The 22,781-nt window shown below is 43.6% G+C and overlaps 2 protein-coding genes across 2 annotated transcripts in view; both read left to right on the top strand.

The window, feature by feature from the left end:
* The window catches only part of LOC134822073 (cyclin-I-like), a 48,767-nt gene that overhangs the window by 5,339 nt on the left and 20,647 nt on the right, over nt 1–22,781 (top strand). The window lies entirely within an intron of this gene.
* Nucleotides 1,631–21,398, top strand: LOC134821627 (uncharacterized). The gene is made up of 47 exons (XM_063832329.1): nt 1,631–1,801; nt 1,925–2,076; nt 2,196–2,348; nt 2,473–2,616; nt 2,819–3,470; nt 3,673–3,867; nt 3,985–4,239; nt 4,788–5,024; nt 5,127–5,963; nt 6,155–6,330; nt 6,628–6,880; nt 7,020–7,184; nt 7,398–7,594; nt 7,845–8,145; nt 8,303–8,403; nt 8,547–8,811; nt 8,987–9,228; nt 9,349–9,531; nt 9,666–9,873; nt 10,004–10,185; nt 10,287–10,389; nt 10,518–10,804; nt 11,032–11,296; nt 11,436–11,448; nt 11,828–11,985; nt 12,113–12,264; nt 12,374–12,526; nt 12,630–12,773; nt 12,939–13,578; nt 13,703–13,912; nt 14,058–14,312; nt 14,529–14,762; nt 14,883–15,731; nt 16,008–16,183; nt 16,316–16,571; nt 16,701–16,865; nt 17,006–17,202; nt 17,324–17,621; nt 17,727–17,827; nt 17,957–18,218; nt 18,343–18,584; nt 18,751–18,933; nt 19,080–19,281; nt 19,433–19,611; nt 19,759–19,861; nt 20,363–20,649; nt 20,816–21,398. Exons 1-47 carry the CDS (start codon nt 1,657–1,659, stop codon nt 21,086–21,088), a joined length of 11,430 nt encoding a protein of 3,809 aa, XP_063688399.1. The 5' UTR covers nt 1,631–1,656; the 3' UTR covers nt 21,089–21,398.

The raw sequence follows: 22,781 nt of genomic DNA on the forward strand, positions 1-22,781 counted from the left end.
TTATATTGTTTTGGGGGATAGTTGAGGTTCATTACTTGATTATGTTTTATCAACCATTAGTACTTTTAATTGTTGGCAAAGCTTTACTGTCTTACTAAAAGTGTAACTTAAAATATTTTGTAACTTACCGTCTTTTCTTAAAAGTTTAACTTATGTAAATATGAATAATCATTCAATTGTTCCGTTGGTATATTCGTAATTAAATTTTGAATTGAGACTGATGATTAGGTCATTAGATCTAATTTATAAAGGGCAGGATGTACTATATTAAAGAAGGTGTTTTCAATCCCTAAAATATTGGAGGAGATTAAATTTCAGTTAAAGTTCATCCGCATATTGATTGTTCAACTAAGCTTCACTTCGACTTGCACTTTTTTCATGATTTTTTACAGGGTGGGAATTGAAACAGTAGTCTCAGATTTGATAAGTTTTACTTTTTTTAAAGGATTGAAAGAAACATGCAGCTATTTTTAACCGTGATTTTATTAATGACATCTTGATCTTCGTCGTCGGGGAGTTCGTTCAACGCGGTGAAACTATCGGCAGCATATAATATTTGCCACCCCGGTCCCTTCTAACAAAAATAAAATTCAGCTCTTAATCACAAATAAGGATTAAGGATCTGCAATATTTACAGCTCCATCCAGGCTCCTACCTTTTCGGTTTTCCGCATGCTCAACAACATCAAGATTTATTCAGTCTATCAGATTTATAAGATTCGTTTAAATTTGTTTTTAATGTAATGATGAGATTCCCGCGATTGAATTAACTGCAAAAACTTTAGTTTATTTATTTTAAGGAATGCATTAGTTGTAGCTGGGTTTTCATTCCTCTGGTCCAATCTAGTGCGCATTTGTATGATAAGTAGTAGTGTCAATTATTTTTCGAATCGTCTGTTGGTTAATTAATCTCAGTGTTATCCATATAATTTTATGTTTGAATGGTATCATTGCTAGATGTTGGCTATTTACGCGTACGAATTATCAACCTTGTCTCACTGTTGTAGGACCATTTTACTCATTAATTTGTGGCACAGTCAAACAATAGCACATTCAAACAGTAGCAGTATGAGATTTAAATCTAAGACGATTAGTCGCCATCTGAAACCAATTTTTCAAATGATTTATAACAGCAATGATAAGAAAATCAAACGATAAAATTTGTTTCAATCTATAAAATGATAGGCAAACCACATCACTATACTATTTTTGAATTAACCACAATGAACTTTGAATTGAGATTTCAGATTTCAGAATACTCCTTAGTCTTGCCTGTCTGGACCATTGTTCGCATATGATCCGATTTAATCTGATTTGCAGTCCTATACTGTTAAATGTTCATGCTCGTTCACTATAATAATAGCTTAAGTTTTAAGCTTTTAACTGTTCAGTAGCTCGATTATATCTTGAGCAGATCGAGCCACTCCTTTTCTCTGGGCTCGAAGCCTTTTCTTCAGACCTTTCAAAAGCAAGGGTGCTCTATGATATTGTTATAACTTAACTCACTCTGTTGAAAAGCATAGTGTGAGTGCAATGTTTAAGCAATGGTTAGACAAAAAAAAACATTATTTACTTTACATCGAATTTTGGTCAAAATGCCGATCCTTCACAGCTTAACAATCATTATTGCCAGGGATGCGTTTATAGGACCTGAAATATGGCATCTCGAAAATTTCTTGGAGTAGTCCTGCTGTATGCGCTCTTTGTAGCGTGTGTTAAAGCGGATGCAGAGGCCGACGCTGAGGCTGATCCAGAAGCTGACCCGGCTGGCTGCTGTTCAAGACCCACAACATTTGTGAAAGGTAAAAATAAATACACTATCATTATTGGCCAGGGAATGCTACACAAAAAAATCCCTGTGCTCCACTTATTTTAGCCATACGTATTAAACTGCTGAGCATTAATGAATATTCTTTGTTTCCTAGGTAGACAAGGACCCCAGGGAGTGCAAGGACCTGAGGGTGAAGAGGGTCTTGCTGGACCACCCGGATCCATTGGTCTTCAGGGAGACAACGGTCCATTCGGTCAGAAGGGAGAACGGGGTAACCCTGGTCTCGCTGGAATGAAGGGAGCTCGTGTAAGTTAATAGTTATATTATCAGCTTTCTGTCTCAGTGTCAAAATTAAGTTTTACAGATCCTCTTCGTAAGAAATTTACAAAATTTTCATACTTTAAAACTTTCATTGTTCCATGTAGGGAGAAGCTGGTGAACGTGGCCACGCAGGACCTCCCGGAGTTGATGGAGTTGACGGTGTTGATGGATCGGAGGGTCTACCCGGACTTGATGGTTGCAACGGTACTGACGGAGAAAAAGGAGCTGCTGGAGAACCTGGAGGCCCCGGTTTACCGGTCAGTTGTGTTTGGCTATCAAGAAGGAATAATACAATTGTCGCCATAAATATTAATTGAACAAGGTAATACTTTGGTGAAACCAATAACATTTCACCATTCGTTGAATGATTTCTCATTTTAGGGAGATACGGCCGGTCTAGATGGTAGTGACGGAGAAGATGGAGCCCCCGGTGAACCTGGTGCACCTGGTAATGTAATCGAGGGAGATCAAGGAGAGCCCGGAGCACCCGGTGAACCTGGTGCACCTGGAGATCAGGGTCCCAAGGTAATTTTCATTTCTCATCTTCGATATTATCTTCCTAATTCGATATAATTTTCCTAATTATAATTTTATCCCGGCCCCAAGAAATGGACTCTGGTTAAGCGAATGTAGGATTTAAATTGTTTGAAATATTCGTCACTAAAACCAATACAAGCTGTTTCTGATGAACTATACTTGCGTTTTTCCATAATATTGTTATTCACAGGGTGCCGAAGGAAAAGCTGGCTCGAATGGAATTCCTGGTGCTGATGGCCAACCAGGTGATGCTGGAGAAAAAGGTCCTGACGGAGAAGCCGGACCTCAAGGGCCAAATGGACCTGCAGGGGAACAAGGTGAACCTGGGGAACCTGGAAACCCAGCAGGATCAGATGGCGTTGATAACTTTGTCAAGGGAGCTAAGGGTCCTCAAGGAGGTCAGGGAGAAAAGGGAGACGATGGTGTCGGCGAGACTGGTCCTGTTGGAATACTTGGAGTGCCCGGAGTAGCAGGTGCGAAAGGAGAAACTGGTTTGCCCGGTGAGTCACCGCAGGGAGCTCAAGGTGACCAGGGGGCCCAGGGAGGACAAGGAGAACCCGGAGATCAAGGACCTGACGGACCCCAGGGACCTGCAGGAGATGACGGCGAACCAGGAGCCGCTGGAGAACAGGGAGTACAAGGAGAGCCTGGAGACGATGGTGCCAACGGAGCTGCTGGAGATCAGGGAGACGCCGGAGAACCTGGTGATGACGGTATAGACGGTAGACACGGTACTCCCGGTGTTCCCGGGGCCAAAGGAGACCCTGGTGAGACCAGAATCGCTCGAGGCCTCGATGAAATTGATGCACCTCCAGGTGAAGCTGGAGATGCTGGTGCCCCTGGTAAGTTGCGAATTTCTCAAACTCAATCTAATGATCATAGAACCCTTTACAAAGTTGCTAAAAATGTCAAAAATGACTTATTGTACACATTTCACAAGTTATCATCCGCACTTTTATTTGGCTGTTTACTCGTCATAACCCATTTGATGAATATGGAATTGAATTTTGTAAATTCTAAACTTTGACCAGAAAAATCGAACAGGTGAACCAGGCGCAGTCGGAGATCCGGGAGATGTTGGTGCCAAAGGTGAAGCTGGCGATGCTGGTGCCGATGGGAGTGATGGTATACCCGGAATACCCGGAACTGAAAAAGGAGCGAAAGGTGAACGTGGAGGACAAGGTCCACCCGATGGACAAAAAGGAGAACCAGGTGTAGAAGGACCTGGCGGAAGTCCTGGTAAATAAAAATAATAATGTTCCATTGACAGCTCCACAGTCAAGCATCTGTTAACTTTAGATTCTTTTTGTATGATAAATATTCTTTGTTAGTTGAATAACCCATTATAACCATAAGGTGATCCTGGTGCCAATGGTGCAAATGGAGAAGATGGTGCACCAGGTGAAGCCGGTATTCCTGGAGATGCTATCGAGGGAGCAAAAGGACCGCAAGGAGATCTAGGAGACCAAGGAGATCAAGGAGCACAAGGTACTCCTGGAACACCTGGCGCATCAGTCGAAGGATTGGCTGGTCCTCCTGGATTACCCGGAGCCTCTGGAGATAAAGGAGATGCTGGTGCTGCTGGAGAGCCTGGAGACGAAGGACCACAAGGTTTGATATACCTTATCGGACACAATTGTCACGGACAAGTTTTTCAAGGACATAATTATTCATGCTCATGACTGTTTTACTCTTTTTCTGAATTCTAGAATCAAAGTCATAGTGATCATGGCGTTATAACTTAAGTACTTTAACTTACTGTTATGTAAATTTGTGTATTTGTCCTAGTATACTAATAAGCTAATATAGTAATCGGCTACACAAGTATCTACGCTTCTACGCATATTTAGGGACACACACAGTAAAGTTAATGGAAAAAATTACCGGACTTTATTATTCACGGACCTTAATGACACAGACATTATTTTCAAGGACATAATTATTCATGCTAAGGTTTTCAGCGTAAAAGTAATGTCCGTGAAAATTATGCCCGATAAGGTAGAACCTTCTAGAACCCTTTAACTGTAGATTTATTTGTCGTACAGTATTAGCTGATACAATTTCAATGGAGGTCTTATTTCATTGAGTCACGGTGATTTTTAGCTGTGTTTACAATACGTCAAACGAATGCTCACTGTAATTGAATATCTTATCTCCAGGTAACCCAGGTTCTGATGGTGGGCCAGGCGAACCTGGTGCAGATGGCTCTAACGGAGCTAACGGTAAAGACGGAACGCCTGGAGATGACGGAGCAAAAGGAGAACAAGGAGAAACCGGTGATGCTGGAGAAGATGGCACACCAGGACAGCCCGGTACACCCGGTACTCCTGGAAACAAGGGACCATCTGGACCTCCCGGGGATCAACCGGGAATCAAAGGAGAACCTGGAGCGGAAGGTGATTAAGAAAAACTGTCGCAAGAATTATGTAATTAAATTGATCAATGACTTGCTTATCCGCAGGCAGCAGATATTTCATTTTATGTTATATTATTTACAGGTTTACGCGGGCACTCTGGCAGTCAAGGAGACCAAGGAGCACCCGGGGTGATTAAGGGAGAACCTGGTCAAGATGGATCTGATGGTGAGGATGGAGATGACGGTGCAGATGGAGAAGATGGATTGGATGGTGAGGATGGAGCAGTAGGAGCTCAGGGCCCAGACGGTGCACCTGGACCCAAAGGAGAGGAAGGTGAACCAGGTGATGTCGGCGGTCCGGGAGCCCCTGCCACAGCTGGATCCAAGGGACAAAGTGGTGAGCCAGGAGTTCAAGGTGAGCCCGGTCCTGATGGACTTAACGGTACTCCTGGAGCAAATGGAGCTAATGGAATGCCAGGAGAACGTGGAGAACCTGGTGCTGACGGACCCAGTGGAGAGCCTGGCAACCCAGGTACCAACGGAGCTGACGGTGCTGACGGATCCAACGGAGAACCTGGCGATGCTGGAGCACAGGGAGAAGACGGACCACCAGGACTTGAAGGAAGCCAGGGGCCACCAGGAGAACCTGGTGTACCTGGTGTACCCGGAGTTCCAGGATCTGTCGTAGGAGCTCCAGGACCTAAAGGAGCAGCTGGTGAGCGAGGCGACCCAGGTGGTGCACAAGGTGATAAAGGACCTCAAGGAAACCCCGGTGAGGACGGTAAGGATGGGAAAGACGGAAACCCAGGACTAGACGGAAATTCAGGACAAGACGGTCAACCAGGAAAAGCAGGTGCCAAAGGTCCGAGAGGATTACGAGGAGACAATGGTGTTGACGGAGAACCTGGAGATGATGGACAGGATGGAGCAGATGGCAAGAATGGACCAGATGGAATTCCCGGAATTCCCGGAGGACCAGGTGAGTTATTATTGTTTATATCCATTAGAAATTTGTAGAATTTGTTACAAATATGATATAGCTTCAGACAAGAGATTCAGTTCATTTTATAAAACATTCTTAGTTATTGGTAAACCTCCCATAAATGCTATACATGTTATACTACTATGATTTACTAGGCCAATTAATGAAAATTGAAAAAATTTTTTTAGGAGCACCAGGAGAAAAGGGCCCACCTGGTCCAGACGGAGCAGATGGACCTGCCGGAGAGCAAGGACCTGCAGGAACAGAGCAGGGACCTCCAGGACCACCGGGTGACTCACCTCATGGAGAACCAGGACAGAAGGGAGAACCCGGCATTGGAACCCAGGGAGAGCCTGGAGACAAGGTAAGTTCAGTGCAAATATGTGGCAAATAGGTGGAAAATAGGTGGCAAATAGGTGGCAAATTTAATAGTGCCTGATAACCATTTAGTTTAGTTTATTTGTATGCTAAGCGATTTGAATTTGAAAACATAAACCTGAGTTTCATCTCATTGAGTAAATATAAAAATGAACTGTTTAAAAAAATTAGAATCCTAATTATCGAAAATTTTGAAGTTTTTTGTTAATAAATTCACAGTTATAGTCCGTCTTCTCGGCTTGTATTTCTGTCAATCTGATATTTACAAAACTTTTCTAATCAGGGAGCAGCTGGAGGAAAAGGTAATCCTGGTGCAAGCCCACAGGGAGAGGCTGGAGAAAAGGGCCCTCCTGGAGATGTCAAGGGACCAGCTGGAGATCCAGGTCCTCAGGGTGAATCCGGTAATCAAGGAGCACAGGGAATGAATGGAGTACCTGGAGCCGATGGTGGACCTGGACCTCAGGGACCCACTGGTGAAGATGGAGCTCAGGGTGATAAGGGCCCACAGGGAGCCCCTGGAGCAGCAGGACCATCTGGTGAGTTTTAAAATTATTTGAACTGTCTTCAAATTGAAACTGCAGACCGCTGTGACCACAAGGAATTTCATTAACTTTCACGATAAAGCTGTCAAATAAAAACCGTGAAAAAAACAAAAATAATGGTCATTACCCTTAGGAGAAGATGGTAATGACGGATTAGATGGTGCAGCAGGAGCACCCGGTGCTGATGGCCCCCCAGGACCCCCGGGAGAGCCAGGAATGGAGCCAGGAGCCCCGGGAGCAAATGGACCCGACGGAGTACCAGGAGCGCAAGGTCCACAAGGAGAACCTGGAGCACAAGGTAAGCTCTTAATTGCCATTACTCACTTTTTGTCTACACTCAATCACATTTTTTGTTGACCGTATAATTTTCTGTTTATGCTTCGATCTAGAGATGATAAGCGAATTATCTGAACTATTATGTTTCTGGGATTTCTACCAAAATATTTTCAAAATATTTCCGAACATCAAATTGGAGCGACTTCAACACATTTTACATGAATCGTTTTAATAGGTGACCAAGGAGAGCCAGGAGAGCCAGGAAAAGATGGTATCGATGGATTCCCTGGAGGCGTCGGCTTCAAAGGAGGAAAAGGTCCAACTGGTGATTTAGGTAATCCTGGTGATGTTGGTGAACCGGGTGATCCATACGAAGGTCCAAATGCTCTTTCCCTCAAGGGTCACAAGGGCGAAAAAGGAGATGCTCCACAGGTAATACTTTACATGATTTTATACGATTCTATTTAACAAGAATTACGCTTATTGTATTTTGTATGTTTAAGGAAAGGTTTTCAATTAGAAAACTTCGAATAAGATGAAACGATTTTTCACGCAGTTTGTCCATTGTAAACAATATGGTGAACTATCCAAATTCGACCTTCAGTAATCTTTGAAATAGTCCTTATTTCGAATATAGGTATACAGTTGAGGTGGAAATAAATCAGCCTAATGCTTATTCTAGGGTGAAGCCGGAGCTAAAGGACAACCAGGAGACCCCGGAGCCGCTAACGACCTTCCAGGAGAACCAGGACCTCAGGGAGAACAAGGTGCTCCAGGAGAACCAGGTGCCGATGGGGAAGATGGAGAACAAGGAAGTGTTGGTGATGACGGAGACCAAGGTCTGCAGGGACCTCCAGGAGAACCTGGTGCTGATGGAGGAAAGGGCGATCAGGGCATGGTTGGTGCACCTGGACCAGTCGGTGAAGCAGGTCCTTCTGGACTTCAGGGCTTCAAGGGAGTCGTGGGACCAGGTGGTGCTCCCGGTAAGCTTCAACTTATTCTCATGAATTAATCAATATAATCTTATATAATTTTACTCAAGATGCTCTAAAGCCAGTCCTAGGATGATGTAACTTGCACTCCCCTCATTGAAAAAACAACAGGTTTAAAGTTAACATTTCACTAATAAATTGTTTTCAGGAGACCAAGGTCCGAAAGGAGATCAAGGAGAAAACGGTCAGGACGGTAATAACGGACCTGATGGTATTCCTGCTGTAGCCACAGCATGTACTGGAGAACCGGTTAGTTCTTCTAATAGTTTAATTGTGGATTCACCAACATCATCAGGACACCTTATCATTACTATGCATATAGTTTACGAGCGATTCAAATTACTCTCAAAATCTGCGAATATATTCTTTGCAAATACAATCCATTCTATCAGGGCGAGCCAGGGGCTCCAGGTGAGAAAGGACCACCGGGTGTTGAGCAAGGTGAAGTAGGACCGCCAGGAGGCAAAGGACCTACTGGACTGGAAGGAGAGAAAGGACCTGCTGGAGAACCCGGAGATAGCAGCGGACCATTAGGACCTCAGGGAGAAACTGGAGAACCAGGAGAGCCTGGAATAGACGGACCACCAGGACCACCAGGACCACCTGGCGAAGATGGAGCTGATGGTGAACCTGGGGAACCCGGACTGGGAGTTCCAGGTAGATATTTCGCTCAAACTTAAAAGCGGAGTATGGCACTATTTCTCTCTCTTTTTTTCTAAATTAAATACTGATGGCCTTAATCTCAATGATGGCGGCTTACGAGTGTTCACATGATGTAATAGATATTGTGTAACATTAATAGATAAATAGCTAATCATGCTTATACTTCTAGGTAATCCTGGCGCCCATGGAATCAACGGAGCCGACGGAGCTCAAGGAGAACCAGGCGAAAACGCGGAGGCTGGATCACCTGGAGAGCCAGGAGCTCAAGGTGCAACAGGAGCCCCTGGAGCAGGTGGAGCTAAGGGTGCTGTGGGACCTGCAGGTCCTGCTGGGCCACAAGGAGAGTATGGTGAACCAGGAGAAGCGGGCGCCAAGGGTGCACCTGGAGCTGACGGTCAACAAGGAGATTCCGTAAGTTGAGCATTTAAATACAATATAACTTTATGTCGACGACTGACCCACTTTCCCAGTAATATGAAAATACTCTTGATCGATTTAATTTGACAACTTAATAGTGGATACATTTTATAGGGCGATAATGGACCACAAGGAGAAAAAGGAACAGTTGGAGAGTTCGGTGAAGACGGAAATATTATGGTTATTGTTGATCCCGAGTCCGGTGAATTGACACAAGAATTCGTGTTCTGGATCAACTTGATCAGCGAGATTTTGAACGTGACTCAAATTGCCGAGAAAGGACAACCCGGTGAACAGGTTAGTCACAATGAGTGATCAATGAAATTTTGAACAGTTTTACGAAAAGAGACCCTTTAAAACAGTTAGCCGTATTAAAATGATCGTTATATGTACTACTGATAGAATGAAACATTCTGATCCTATCCTTGCAGGGGATGCATGGACCGGCCGGAGAAAATGGACCACCTGGAGCAAATGGATTAGATGGAGCCAATGGAGTTCCTGGTCTGGATGCAGCTTCTGATGGAGAAGATGGAGTTACTGGACTGATCGGAGATCAAGGACCGGCCGGTGAACCTGGAGCTAAGGGAGAAACTGGTGCACCTGGTAATGATAACGAAGAGAGTGCACCAGCATCAAGTAAGTCAGCTTTAATCGTGGGAAAAGGATTCATAAATGTACAATTTCATGATTTTAAGTGTGACTCATCAGAGTTTGTGTTGTTTCTTATATGATATAATATAATTGCTGTAAACCTGGTTAAATTAAGGTAATGAGAAAGGAGAGCCCGGCCAAAAGGGGCTAGCTGGAATCAGGGGACAAAAAGGAGAACCAGGAATTGCTGGAGCTGATGGAGAACAAGGGCCTGAGGGAGTGTGTGAGCCGGTCGAGGTCGTCCCACGATGCAACTGTGATACCCACATTGTTGTCAGACATTCTCAAACTACTAGTGTAAGAATGCTTAGAAATAACCTTCTGTTTCTACTTTCTTGAATTTTTCATTACGAGTTTGCTTTTTTAAATTGCCTAATGCTGATATCTTACTTATTCAGGCTCCTGAGTGTCCAACAGGATACATATCACAATGGACGGGATACTCTCTAGTGTTCTTCGAAGGCAATGGTGCCGGAGTCGAACAAGATCTTGGAACTACTGGTAAGTGCAAATATCGCTTCATAGCTTTTTTCAAAATTTATTAAATCACAAAGGTCAGTGATCCCAAAATGGTAGCTATTCACAATAAGTTGGCTTTTAGAATTTTTGCTCAACCTAATAATTTTCAGGATCTTGTCTGGAGACATTCCAAGTGATGCCCTTCATGCAATGTTCCAGCCCTGATGTGTGTCAACAGGGACTCAGAACTGACAAGTCTTTCTGGCTGGGTGTTGACGCCGAGGCTGATTTCACCGTCAAACCAATGTCCAGCATCGACGAAATTGACAATCACATTTCAAGATGTAATGTGTGTGTTGGTACAAGTGAAGTCCTCACCAGGCATTCCTTCTCCGGCTCCGCACCTAACTGTCCTAATACTTACCATGAACTGTGGACTGGATACTCTTTCCTCATGGTATTTTCTTATTTATTTTTTAAAAACTTCTTTCTCTTCTTTCCGATCGCTCTAATTCTTGATATAATTGGGTACAAATCAGATCGCTGCATTTCTATTATACGCTTGTTATTTGGATTTTAAAACTTCTGTCCAGCAATGAATAATAGAATCTATTAGCATCTAAATTGCCACTATTTTGTTGAGCAATTCTCCAGCTTTGTGAGTCCACCATTCCATTCCTTCAGGTAAGCTCAAATGGTCCATCTGGTGGCAGCCAGGACCTCGCATCTTCCGGCTCGTGCCTGGAGAACTTCTTCATTCCAACCTTCATCGAGTGTCTGGGACGAGGCACCTGTGCTTACTACATCACCAACTTGGACTACTGGCTGGCTCAGAACCCTGATATCACGCAACCAGGCATGTGGGGTATGGGTAACGTGTACAGCGGTATCGACGACATTCTTGATAACGGAATTTCTAGGTGTACTGTATGCGCCAAGGATATCATGTAGAGATCTTGAAGAATATTTGGCGCTATGCATATAATGAACTAGTGTGTCAACAATTTTAATGAACGAGATATAAATTGCAGGATTTTGTACTTCAGTCCGATTTATTTTTGATATATCGCATTTTCATATTTTTACAGTTAGTTTGATAACGTAAGAGCGTTTAAACCTTTTACTTAAAACCTATTACCACATTACTATTATTTCTAGTCTTATAACTATAAATTACGACAACATTTATACAATCACTTTTGAATTTGAACCTTGTTATACCTCAGTACGTTTTACTACGTTTTGATTTGAAATGTAATATTTAAGTTCATATCATACTGTTCTGAGGGTGACTGGTCTGACACCGCAAATAAATTGTATTATTGCTGTGTTACTTGCATATTTTTAACATCTAAACCTTGATCATAGTTATTGATGGACATAAATCTTACTTCTTAAACGTCCATATTACGCTGAAAATAATTTATTTTATTTCACTAAGTTGCTAATCTCAATAGGGATGCATCAATAGGCCCTGAAGGATGGCATCTCGAAAATTTCTGGGAGTGCTCCTCCTCTGTGGGGTTCTGGTAGCGTTTGTAGAGGCGGATGCTGACGCCGATGCTTGGGCTGACGCTTGGGCTGAGGCCGGTCCTGATCCTGGCAGTTGCTGTTCTAGACCAACAACATTCGTTAAAGGTACGTTGATCAGGGAATTATGTACACTATATGAGAGTTAACGTCATTGAAGTAATTTATAGTGCGGTTTGAAAATGAAATATCCTCTGAATGATTGATTGATATCGTAATCTTTCTTTGTTTGCAGGTAGACAAGGTCCTCAAGGTATTATAGGTCCAATGGGCCCAACTGGTGCCGCTGGTCCACCTGGTGCCGTTGGAGAAATTGGACAACCGGGACCACCTGGTCCAAAGGGAGGAACTGGTAACCCTGGTATTGTGGGTGTCAAAGGCTTCCGTGTAAGTAAAACTATGCATATACGCCAAAAACAAATTTCGGAATGATACATATTTCTATGTTTCTATGATAGACATTAATTGAAATTTGCTCTAAAACAACTGAATCCAGGGAGAACTTGGAGATCAAGGACCCCCAGGACCCCCTGGTGAGGATGGATCTGACGGTATTGATGGTGCTGACGGAACTCCTGGAACGGACGGTTGCAATGGTACTGAAGGAGAACCAGGAGACCTTGGTCCAGCTGGACCTCCCGGCGCACCTGTGAGTAATATTAGTTTGATATAAATCGCGACGAATAATTAAAAACAATTTATGATAGAAACCGTGTATGGTTTTGTCACTCGACTTCTAATTCAAAATTTAGTTTCATGTAGCTGGAAAGGACGGTACCCCTGGAACCCCTGGAGCTAAAGGAGAAGCAGGACCCGATGCTGTGCTTGAAGAGGGTGCGCAAGGACCTGACGGAGAGGCCGGACCTGATGGTGCAGCTGGACCCAACGGTGAAATTGTAAGATTGGATAATAATTTACCACAATCACTGTTTAGATTCAACTAATCAAATAGCCGACAGAATTACAATATCAAGTGCCGAAAACAAATCTCAGTGAAGTTATTCGAAAACAATTTTAGATGCGTGACTCCTTTGTAAAGTTAGTTACCAATCATATTTCAGGGATCTCCTGGAGATAATGGAGCAGACGGAATAGATGGAGATGCAGGAGAGGTGGGAGCTGCCGGTGAAAAAGGATCACAAGGAGACAAAGGACCCCCTGGTGAAGTCGGAGGACCAGGAGACCAAGGTCCTGATGGTGAACCAGGCGCACCTGGAGACAATGGACAAGACGGTGCTATTGGACAAAAGGGAGAGCCTGGAGAGCCAGGAACTATGAAAGGAGAGCCTGGTGAGGATAGAGTCGGAGATCCTGGAGCCCAAGGAGAAACCGGCCCCCAAGGTATCACAGGCAAACCTGGTGATATTGGGTCACCTGGAGAAAATGGTGTCAAGGGAGAGCCTGGTTTGGAAGGTGAGACTGGAGAACCTGGAGAAGAAGGTCCTGCTGGAGCCCCAGGCTCTGCTGGTATTGCCGGTAACCAAGGACCAGAAGGAGAGAAAGGACCTTTAGGTGCTGCTGGTGAGCCAGGTGAAGCTGGAGATCCCGGTGTTGCTGGAGCTGTTGGAGATGATGGTGCACGTGGTAACAATGGAGTTAACGGAGAGCATGGAATGAAAGGAGCAGAAGGCGAAAAAGGAGAACCATCTGTGGTCGATGTCAAAGGAGAACCGGGTGAACCGGGTGCCGCAGGAGCTCAAGGTTAATTTTTGATCAATGATAAGTTGTCTCGCGGCCATTCTAAAATTCTCTTATCAAAGGGTTTACTCAAAAGCACATATTTTGCAGAAATTGATTATCTAATCCTAAACTTTGTTACCAACAGGAGAACCTGGCACCGTCCAAGGATCTAAGGGAGAACAAGGTGAACAAGGTGACACGGGCCCAGCGGGAGCTGACGGAGTAGATGGGGATGATGGGGATGACGGTGAGGAGGGAGAGGAGGGAGACAAAGGACCTATGGGTCTTCCCGGACAGCATGGTTTTAAGGGAGAAGCTGGTGATGCCGGTCCTCAAGGAGAAACTGGAGATCAAGGTCAGTCATTTAACTAACTACATAATTCATTTTTAGGATGTCAATACGTTTAACCTAGTTTGGTGTAATTGTATCTAAGAAGTAACAATTTTGGTTCATAGAGAACATTAGCTGAATAATCATCTATACTTGTTGTTCTCTTCAGGTGCTAATGGAGTAGATGGCGAAAATGGTGCTGACGGAGCCGCTGGACCCCAAGGTGAACCAGGTGAAAGCATCATGGGAGAGAATGGAGATGCTGGAGCGCAGGGAGACCAAGGACAAAAGGGCGCTCCAGGGGATGCCGGAGCTGATGGTGAAGCGATAAAGGGACAGCCTGGTCCTGATGGACCTATTGGAATGGACGGAGCTCCTGGTGTCAAAGGAGAAGCTGGAGAATCTGGACCACCAGGACCTCACGGTAAAACAATTTCTATGTTCATCAAGTGATTAAAAGCGTCCTTCTTCCATACTTTCAGTGGTCTGCCGTCTGTGATTAAAGTCTTTTGTCTATTTCATTCATAGAATATGATCGTCAATCTTGACTTAGAATTGAAACTGCACCATGATTTTTGTCAAAAGCTGCTAACTGCAGCTCACTGGTATATCAGGGAAGTAACATATTATCCTCTGCCAGGTGAACCTGGTGCCAATGGGCCCGCTGGAGAACCAGGTAATCCAGGACAAGACGGACTTGACGGAAGTGACGCCATTTCTGGAGGAGTTGGAGAACCTGGAGATCAAGGAGCCAAAGGTGCTAGTGGACAAGATGGAAACGATGGGGACGATGGTGACGATGGTGCCGACGGGGAAAGCGGTGACCAAGGGCAACAAGGCGAACAAGGAGCTCCTGGGGAACCGGGTCCAGAAGGTAATAACACTTCAATAGATCACAACATCTTATTTTAAAATAAGTTGTTGTTGTTTGTTGTTTTTGATGAAAGCATAATTTGAACTAATCCTGCCGACAAATGATTTGTTTAATTTTCAGGACCTAAGGGAATAACTGGACAAAAGGGAGAGCCTGGAACATTGGGAGAAACAGGAGAGGCCGGTGTTTCCGGAGACACAGGATTGGATGGTAACCCAGGTAACCCTGGCAACCCTGGCAACCCTGGAGAGGATGGTGCACCTGGAGAACCAGGCAAAGCTGGGGAGAAGGGACCAGAGGGAGACCAAGGAGCACGAGGTAGTCCTGGGCCCCCAGGATTGGAGATGAGGGAGCCTAGGGAGCTGTTGGGTGACCAGGGAGATGTTGGTGAAGATGGCGGCCCTGGAGAGGCAGGTAAGCCAGGAGTTGATGGAGCCGACGGGGACAAAGGACCTAACGGTGTTGCAGGCGCTACTGGTGACAAAGGAAGGACTGGACCCGTGGGAGACCATGGAATTGACGGCATTAATGGCAAAGATGGTTCACCCGGAGAGGATGGTATCGATGGTGAACAAGGGCCACAGGGTAATCCAGGTGCAGGACCAGGGCCAGATGGACAACAAGGAGAGCCTGGAGAAGATGGTCTTGATGGTGAGCATGGATACGGACCACAGGGTGAAAAAGGAGAAGCTGGTGACGTAGGAGAAATGGGAGTAAACGAATTAGGTAAGCCGGGTGAAGTTGGAGACCAAGGAGAGCCTGGGAGTGACGGTAAAGATGGTACAGATGGATCCGATGGTGCAGATGGTGCAGATGGTTCAGATGGACCCCAAGGACCACAAGGAGAGGCAGGTGATCCAGGACCAGCCGGTGATTCTGGAGCTCAGGGTCCTAATGGAAACCCTGGAGCAAATGGACAGCCTGGAAGTCCTGGAAATCCTGGGGCCCCCGCAAAAGATGTGCAGCAAGGTAATCCGCATAATAGCATCCTTAGTATTAATTTTGTTTGGTAATTCTACGTGCACAGTTCGTAATATCAAATATTAAATCTTTTTATGATTTCGCATTTCACGGTCATTTTTTAGAAATATCTTTTACATAAAACTCAAAAATTAGACTGCTTGATAATAATCTGATCCTTAACTAAAAAGTTTTTGTATTGAGTTAAATGACAATAATTAATCAAATTTGATTTATAAAATCCATCATGTCTAGTATAAAATAACGTTTAATTGATTATCACAGGACCTGGAGGAGAGCCTGGAGAGCCAGGTAATGATGGTGTAGCTGGAGCCACAGGAGCACCAGGTATTCCTGGACCTGCTGGACCTCCAGGACCTGATGGTGAACCAGGTGCTGTTGGTGAACCAGGAGAAATTGGTGAACCAGGAGAAACTATTCCTGGAGACCAAGGAGCTAAGGTAAACGACAAAATAATCTGCGTTTAAAAATAAATAAAATACATTTTAATATGGGATGTATTAAATTGAAAATCATCAATAAATTAATACCTTAATCTCTTAATGCGGTAAATTTCACTTATCTCACTACAGGGTGAACCAGGAGTAGAAAAAGGTGAACCTGGAATCCCAGGACCTGATGGAGAAGCAGTGCAAGGTGACCCCGGTCAGAAGGGAGAACCTGGCGTGCCCGGAACTATCAAGGGTGAGGCAGGAGCCGCTGGTGAGCCTGGTAACCCTGGAGAATCTGGGGACATGGGTGCACCTGGAGAACAAGGACCTGCCGGCAACGCAGGAGGTGCTGGTGACGCTGGTGATGCAGGAGAGCCTGGAGAAAAAGGCCCAAGCGGTTAGAGTCGTAATTCATATCTAAGACAGAACGCAACATTTCAAACAAGCATAAATCTTAATATAAAAACTTCGACTACGTTATTCAATGTCCAACAATCGACTACTATTCAATGTGCAACATTGTCAGGTTCCTCTGGTAACGATGGAGCTGACGGAGCACCAGGAGCTCCAGGAGCACAAGGACCTCCAGGACTTGCAGGAGAGCCTGGTCCTCAGGGAGAGGCTGGAGTACCTGGCGAAGATAACAATGTGAAGGGCTCAAAAGGAGAACCTGGAGATGACGGAGCACAGGGTTTTTAATTAATTTATATTTTTGACAATGATTTATTTTTGTCATTCCAAATAACCACTTTTGATTTTTATTTGATCTTTAAAAATGTTGCAATTGTAAATCAAATATAACTTCATATAGTTATTGTTTGTATTCTTCAGGAGATAAGGGCCCACAAGGACCAGCTGGTAGAGACGGTTTGGGTGCTGAAAAAGGTCCAGATGGTATTATGGGTATCTCAGGAGACCCTGGACCTACAGGAGAACAGGGAGAAAAAGGACCACCAGGTGAACATGGTGGAGCAGACGAAGTAATCAAGGGAGAAAAGGGAGATCCTAATGGAGATACAGGGCCAAAGGTTAATTGATGAAATTACTTTTAGTTTTCCACTGTCATTCATCGTTATTTTTATTCATTCTATCAATTCAACCAAATTTTATTTCAAACAAAACCTGTGGGTTTACATTTTGCATATTCAGGGTGATACTGGAGCACCTGGTGAGGATGGTGCTGCCGGAGCTGATGGTCCCCAAGGTGAACAAGGACCACCAGGAGAAGATGGTGCTCCAGGAGGCTTTGGAAATGATGGAGCAGATGGTTCTCCGGGAGAAGCAGGTGCTACCGGACAACCAGGTCCTAAAGGTCCAAATGGAGAACCCGGCAACGCTGGAGCAGAGGGAGCATCAGGTGATAAAGGACCAGATGGAGAGAAAGGACCAGATGGAGATCAGGGAGCACAGGGAGAACCTGGAGATGCAGGATACGAGGGCTCTAAAGGTGAGCTTTCTTCGTGTTAACGTTTAAGGTTGTAAAAATCCTATAAGGTTTAAACTCAGATTTAATTTTAAGATTCTTTGTTCTAACATAGTTGTCAACCTTCAGGTGGAATTGGTGGAAAAGGACATCCAGGTGTACCTGGATTTGACGGGTCTAAGGGACAACCTGGTCAAGACGCCAATCAAGGAGCTTGTCAAGGAGATAGTGTACGTTAAGATATAAGGGGCGATTTAATATGATATCTCAGATTGTAATACTAATATCCGTTAGATGAATATGATTATTATCTGTTTGATAGCACTGTTTTCATTTTTTTCTAATAGAAATTTTATCAGGGGGTAGCTGGAGAGCCAGGAGAACCAGGAGATCAAGCACCTCAAGGTGAAAAAGGACCTAACCTAATATCTGGCGGAGAAAAAGGAGACAAAGGACCAGCGGGCCCTCAAGGAGATCAAGGAGAGCCAGGCGCACAGGGTGCAACCGGAGAAGACGGCGCTCAAGGTCCAGATGGTCAACAAGGACCAGCAGGAGAAGACGGTCCACCCGGAGCTGATGGTGTAAGGGGTGCAAAGGGAGTCTCCGGAGTCAGTGAACCAGGTTAATTACTTAATAATTGTAGTTTAGATCGCACCGTTTTCAATCGATTTTGTTACTTAATATTTCTAAACGTGTATTTATAAGATTTTAGATTATAAGATTAAATATAAAATTCATTTATCAGGTAGAAATGGTGATCATGGCTCTAACGGAGCTGATGGTGCTCAAGGCGAGCCCGGTAAAGATGGTGCCGATGGTGACCAAGGAGAACAAGGTGAGACTGGAGCGAGTGGTGAACCAGGAAACCAAGGTGCTCCAGGCGAAGTTGGACCTGAAGGACCAATGGGTGATCAGGGTGATCAGGGAAGTTCTGGCGCTGTTGGACAAAAAGGAGAAGCTGGAGGCGATGGATCCAAAGGAGAACCCGTAAGTTTTATTATATCATTGCAGTAAATGTATATTTCGACTTCCTTTTTTAGACATCACATTACTGGCATCATTTTATTATTAATAAAAAGTAACTGATTATTTTTAATCTGTGAACGTCTGAAGAGTTGTACACTAATTGTTATAAACATATTTCTGATGCCAGGGAATGTCCGGAGAGAAGGGAGCAGAGGGAGACAAAGGAGGCCCGGGAATTGATGGCAACATCTTCCTCATCAAAGCCGAGATTGGAGATCCCATTCCACCTGAATACTATATCTGGATTGAGATCATCAACTCTGTCCTCAACAACACTGCATTTGGCGACAAAGGCGAACCAGGACCTCAGGTATGGATTTAATTTTCGGAGATTAATAACCTGAGTGTGAGACACTTGTTTATACCACAAGAAAAAAAAGTTATCGTACGCCCATCTGTTAGCTTCTTAGCATCTTGACAGTTATTAAATTTGATTATTCGAACTTAATTTATCAGGGACCTGCTGGAGCTGACGGTGTTAAAGGAGAGCCAGGTCTGAACGGTAACCCTGGTATCGACGGAAACGACGGAGAGGACGGTATCGACGGAAACGACGGAGAAAAAGGTGCTCCAGGACCACCGGGTGTTGAAAAAGGTCCTCAGGGTGCTAAGGGTGATACCGGTGCACCAGGAAAAGATGGACCCGATGGAGAGAATGGTATGTTATATTTGCAGAAACATTTTGGTTCTATCTACTGTTGTAGTATTGCTTGGAAATTTATCTTTGTAATTTTATTTCAACTTACAAAATTTAAATTTTTTCTTAATTTAAACAGGTAAAATAAGTTATTACTTCTGTTCCCAATCAGGCCCAGATGGAGAGCCAGGACAAAAGGGTCTGGCTGCAGTTGAGCCAGGAGAGATGGGAGAACCAGGTCTGGATGGAGCTAAGGGAGAAAAGGGACCTGATGGACTTTGTGAGCCAATCAACGCCCCCGCTTGTAACTGCGACACCCACACCCTTGTCATTCACTCTCAAACCGCAGATGTAAGACATCGTTTAAAAATCATTTACTTTCTTTTTTCCATTTCAAGACGAAATTTGAAAAAAAGTGTTTTAAAATTAGACAAATTTGCAAAACATTTCGTTAATTTTATAAACTGCTGGTCTATCTTTAATGGGTTATTATTTTAGCAACCAGACTGTCCAGCAGACTTCATTTCTCTCTGGTCAGGATACTCTCTTTTGTTCTTCGAAGGAGAAGGTTACGGAAATACTCAAGATCTTGGACGTGCCGGTAAGTTAAATTTTAATTGTTGGCGACTAATTTATCATATACTGCGATAATTACATTTACATAATATGATGAAAACGAGCGGGCTAAATCACTCTATACTCGATATTCGAAATTTTTCTAAGAGGGCCCCCGATAGTTGAAACCAACTTAAATCGATGTATTTTCGGAAACTGATTCCGAATCACACACCCCCAGGGTTAAAAGGGTTAAAATGCTCCCCTGGCAAGATATTGGCGAAAAACTGTCTCGATCACGTGATATGGAAGTTGGTCTAATTTCTCGTTAGGGTTAGGGTTTCAGCACATGCTTTTGTTAGGGAATGGGATTGGGTTAGGGTTGGGGTCAGGTTAGAGCCTTAAAAGGCTGTGGTTTGGAATAGTCGTTCAGGGCCAGCTAGAGAAAGGGTTAAAAAGGCACGTGACAGTCGAGTGTAGAGTGATTAATCATCATCCTAACGAAAAGCTACAATTTTTTTATCTGATACTACTTTAAAATGTTCAGGTTCCTGCTTAGAAGAGTTCCAACTGGTGCCCTTCATGCAATGTGCTGGCAATGAAGTGTGCAGACACGGTGTACGAGCTGACAAGTCCTTCTGGTTAGCTGTCGAAGCCGAGGCTGACTACACAGTTAAGCCAATGTCCAGTATTGACGAGATCGTGCCACACATTTCGCGGTGCAGGGTTTGTTCTGGCACTCAGTTCATTCTGACCAGACATTCTTTTACTGCAGAAAGTCCTGAATGTCCTGACGATTTCACCCCACTGTGGGAAGGATATTCATATGCCATGGTAAGTTACAACTTTTTTTGATTCAACTATGCTCTAGGATTTTCTATCACTATTTTTCTTCATTCTTTATTCTTGCCAAACATTCAAAAACCTGCCTCTGTCTGTCTAATACGAACATACAATGTTTGAGTCTTTACTTTAACTTTACTAAATCTCTGCATTCCAGGTTACCTCATCGGGCGTGTCTGGCGGAGGCCAGGACCTCGCCTCATCTGGATCATGTCTCCAACAGTTCCACCTCCCAACCTTCATCGAATGTCTGGGCAGGGGTACATGCGCATACTATATCAACAACTTGGACTACTGGCTCGGCCAGAATCCAGACATTACTCAGCCCGGCATGTGGGGTATGGGTAATGTCTACAGCGGTCTGGATGAAATCCTTGACCAAGGTGTGGCGAGGTGCACTGTTTGTACCAGGAACGCCATTGAGGATTAATGTAACAGTTTTTGGAGCTTTATGAGACACTGTTAGCAGCTATTAACATTTTGATGATATACGTAATATATACGTTATAGGATTTTTTATTTTTAGCTTAATTTTACGTTGATTTAATGAGCGTTCTTCTGATGATCGGGCATTTTTCACAATTCTATATCGTTATTGTTATATTATACATTTTATGTGAAACATTTACTCGAAAACCGACAGTATTTACTATCTGCAGGTGCATATTTAGTTAACATTCATCTATTTTTAACTTACAGTTACAGTTACGAATGACTTTTACAGTTTTACACAATATTTACACCATATTTTTATCATGTCTGTATAGTATATGCTGCCGATCATAAAATTTTGTTAACCGCATAACAAAAATGACTTGTCTATTGATTAACTTAAAATTGAATCAAATTTCAAAATTGAATCAAATAAACAATGAAAAGTAAAAGCGATATGAAATTTACGTCCCGTAGTCATTTGCAACTTGGCTCTAAAATAGTGACGTGGGCAATACAAATTATTGAGATCAGTTAATTAAAATTGATTTTTAAAGGAATCTCAAGAACGAAAATAGTTTAGCTTTGATTTGACATTATAGTGTTCAGTTATATATAGGGCACTGGGCAGGCAGCATCACGAGTGAAACAAGGCAATTAACTGGTGAAAACTTTTTAAAATTATCGACGTTTTGGCACTCATTCACATTGGTCTTTTACTACTACTAGGATTACTGATTTGTGATTATAAATTGTAAGGGTCTTTGTTTAAGAGGGGGGGGGTTCACCCTGATTTTTTTTGTGAAACTTGGTTTCGAGATAGCAGTTTGACCAACAAACTAGGACCGGTGACCGAACTTTTGAGGGGGTCCCGGACCCCAACCGCCAAACGGTGCCCGCGGGGCAGCCACGCCCATATTTGGTCATATGGTTTTTGGCTCATAACTCAGTCATTTTTTGTCCAATCTTGATGAAAATTCATATACGAGTTCAGGGGACCACTAGCTACAAGTAGAGCAAGTAACAAATAAATCTGGATTTTGGGCATGTTCAGGGTATTTGGCTAAATTGGGCCTAATTATAATTTATGGGCGTGGCTGCCCCGCGGGCACCATTTGGTGGTTGGGGTCCGGGACCCCCTCAAAAGTTCGGTCAACGGTCCTAGTTTGTTGGTCAACTGCTATCTCGAAACAAAGTTTCACAAAAAATCAAGGTGAACCCCCCTTAAGTAAGCGAGCCAAACTAAAAAACTACAGTTGGGCTCGCCCACTTTATCTATGATCAGTGCTCTTAGTGTATACTGTATATGTCGAAAGGTCGATTATTTTCGTTTAGTTTTCTCCAGTTATTTGCCTTTTTTCTCTTTATCTGTCGAGAGTCGAGATGCTCCCTTTTAAACACTGCAATGTTAAAAACTCGCGGCCGTCCTTACGAGATCTATAAATTTAACACCAATTTGTTGTGTGGCGACTGTTTGCCCTCTCATGTCTCAAACTTTGTAGGGCGATACAAAAGATAATATCGAAGAGAAATTAAAGCTTCTAAAGTTTAACCTTATACTATACTAATACATATTAGATTCATGATTTCAAATCTGTTTCGCTACTAGTATCACTTATTAATGTTTACGGTGTGATGCCTCAGCTCAATTTTTGTTAAAGCTGTTAATTATTTCCATTCACACCCTTTTG

This window comes from Bolinopsis microptera, chromosome 10 (assembly GCF_026151205.1).
Source record: "Bolinopsis microptera isolate Bmic1 chromosome 10, MBARI_Bmic_1.0, whole genome shotgun sequence".
Classification (NCBI taxonomy): domain Eukaryota; kingdom Metazoa; phylum Ctenophora; class Tentaculata; order Lobata; family Bolinopsidae; genus Bolinopsis; species Bolinopsis microptera.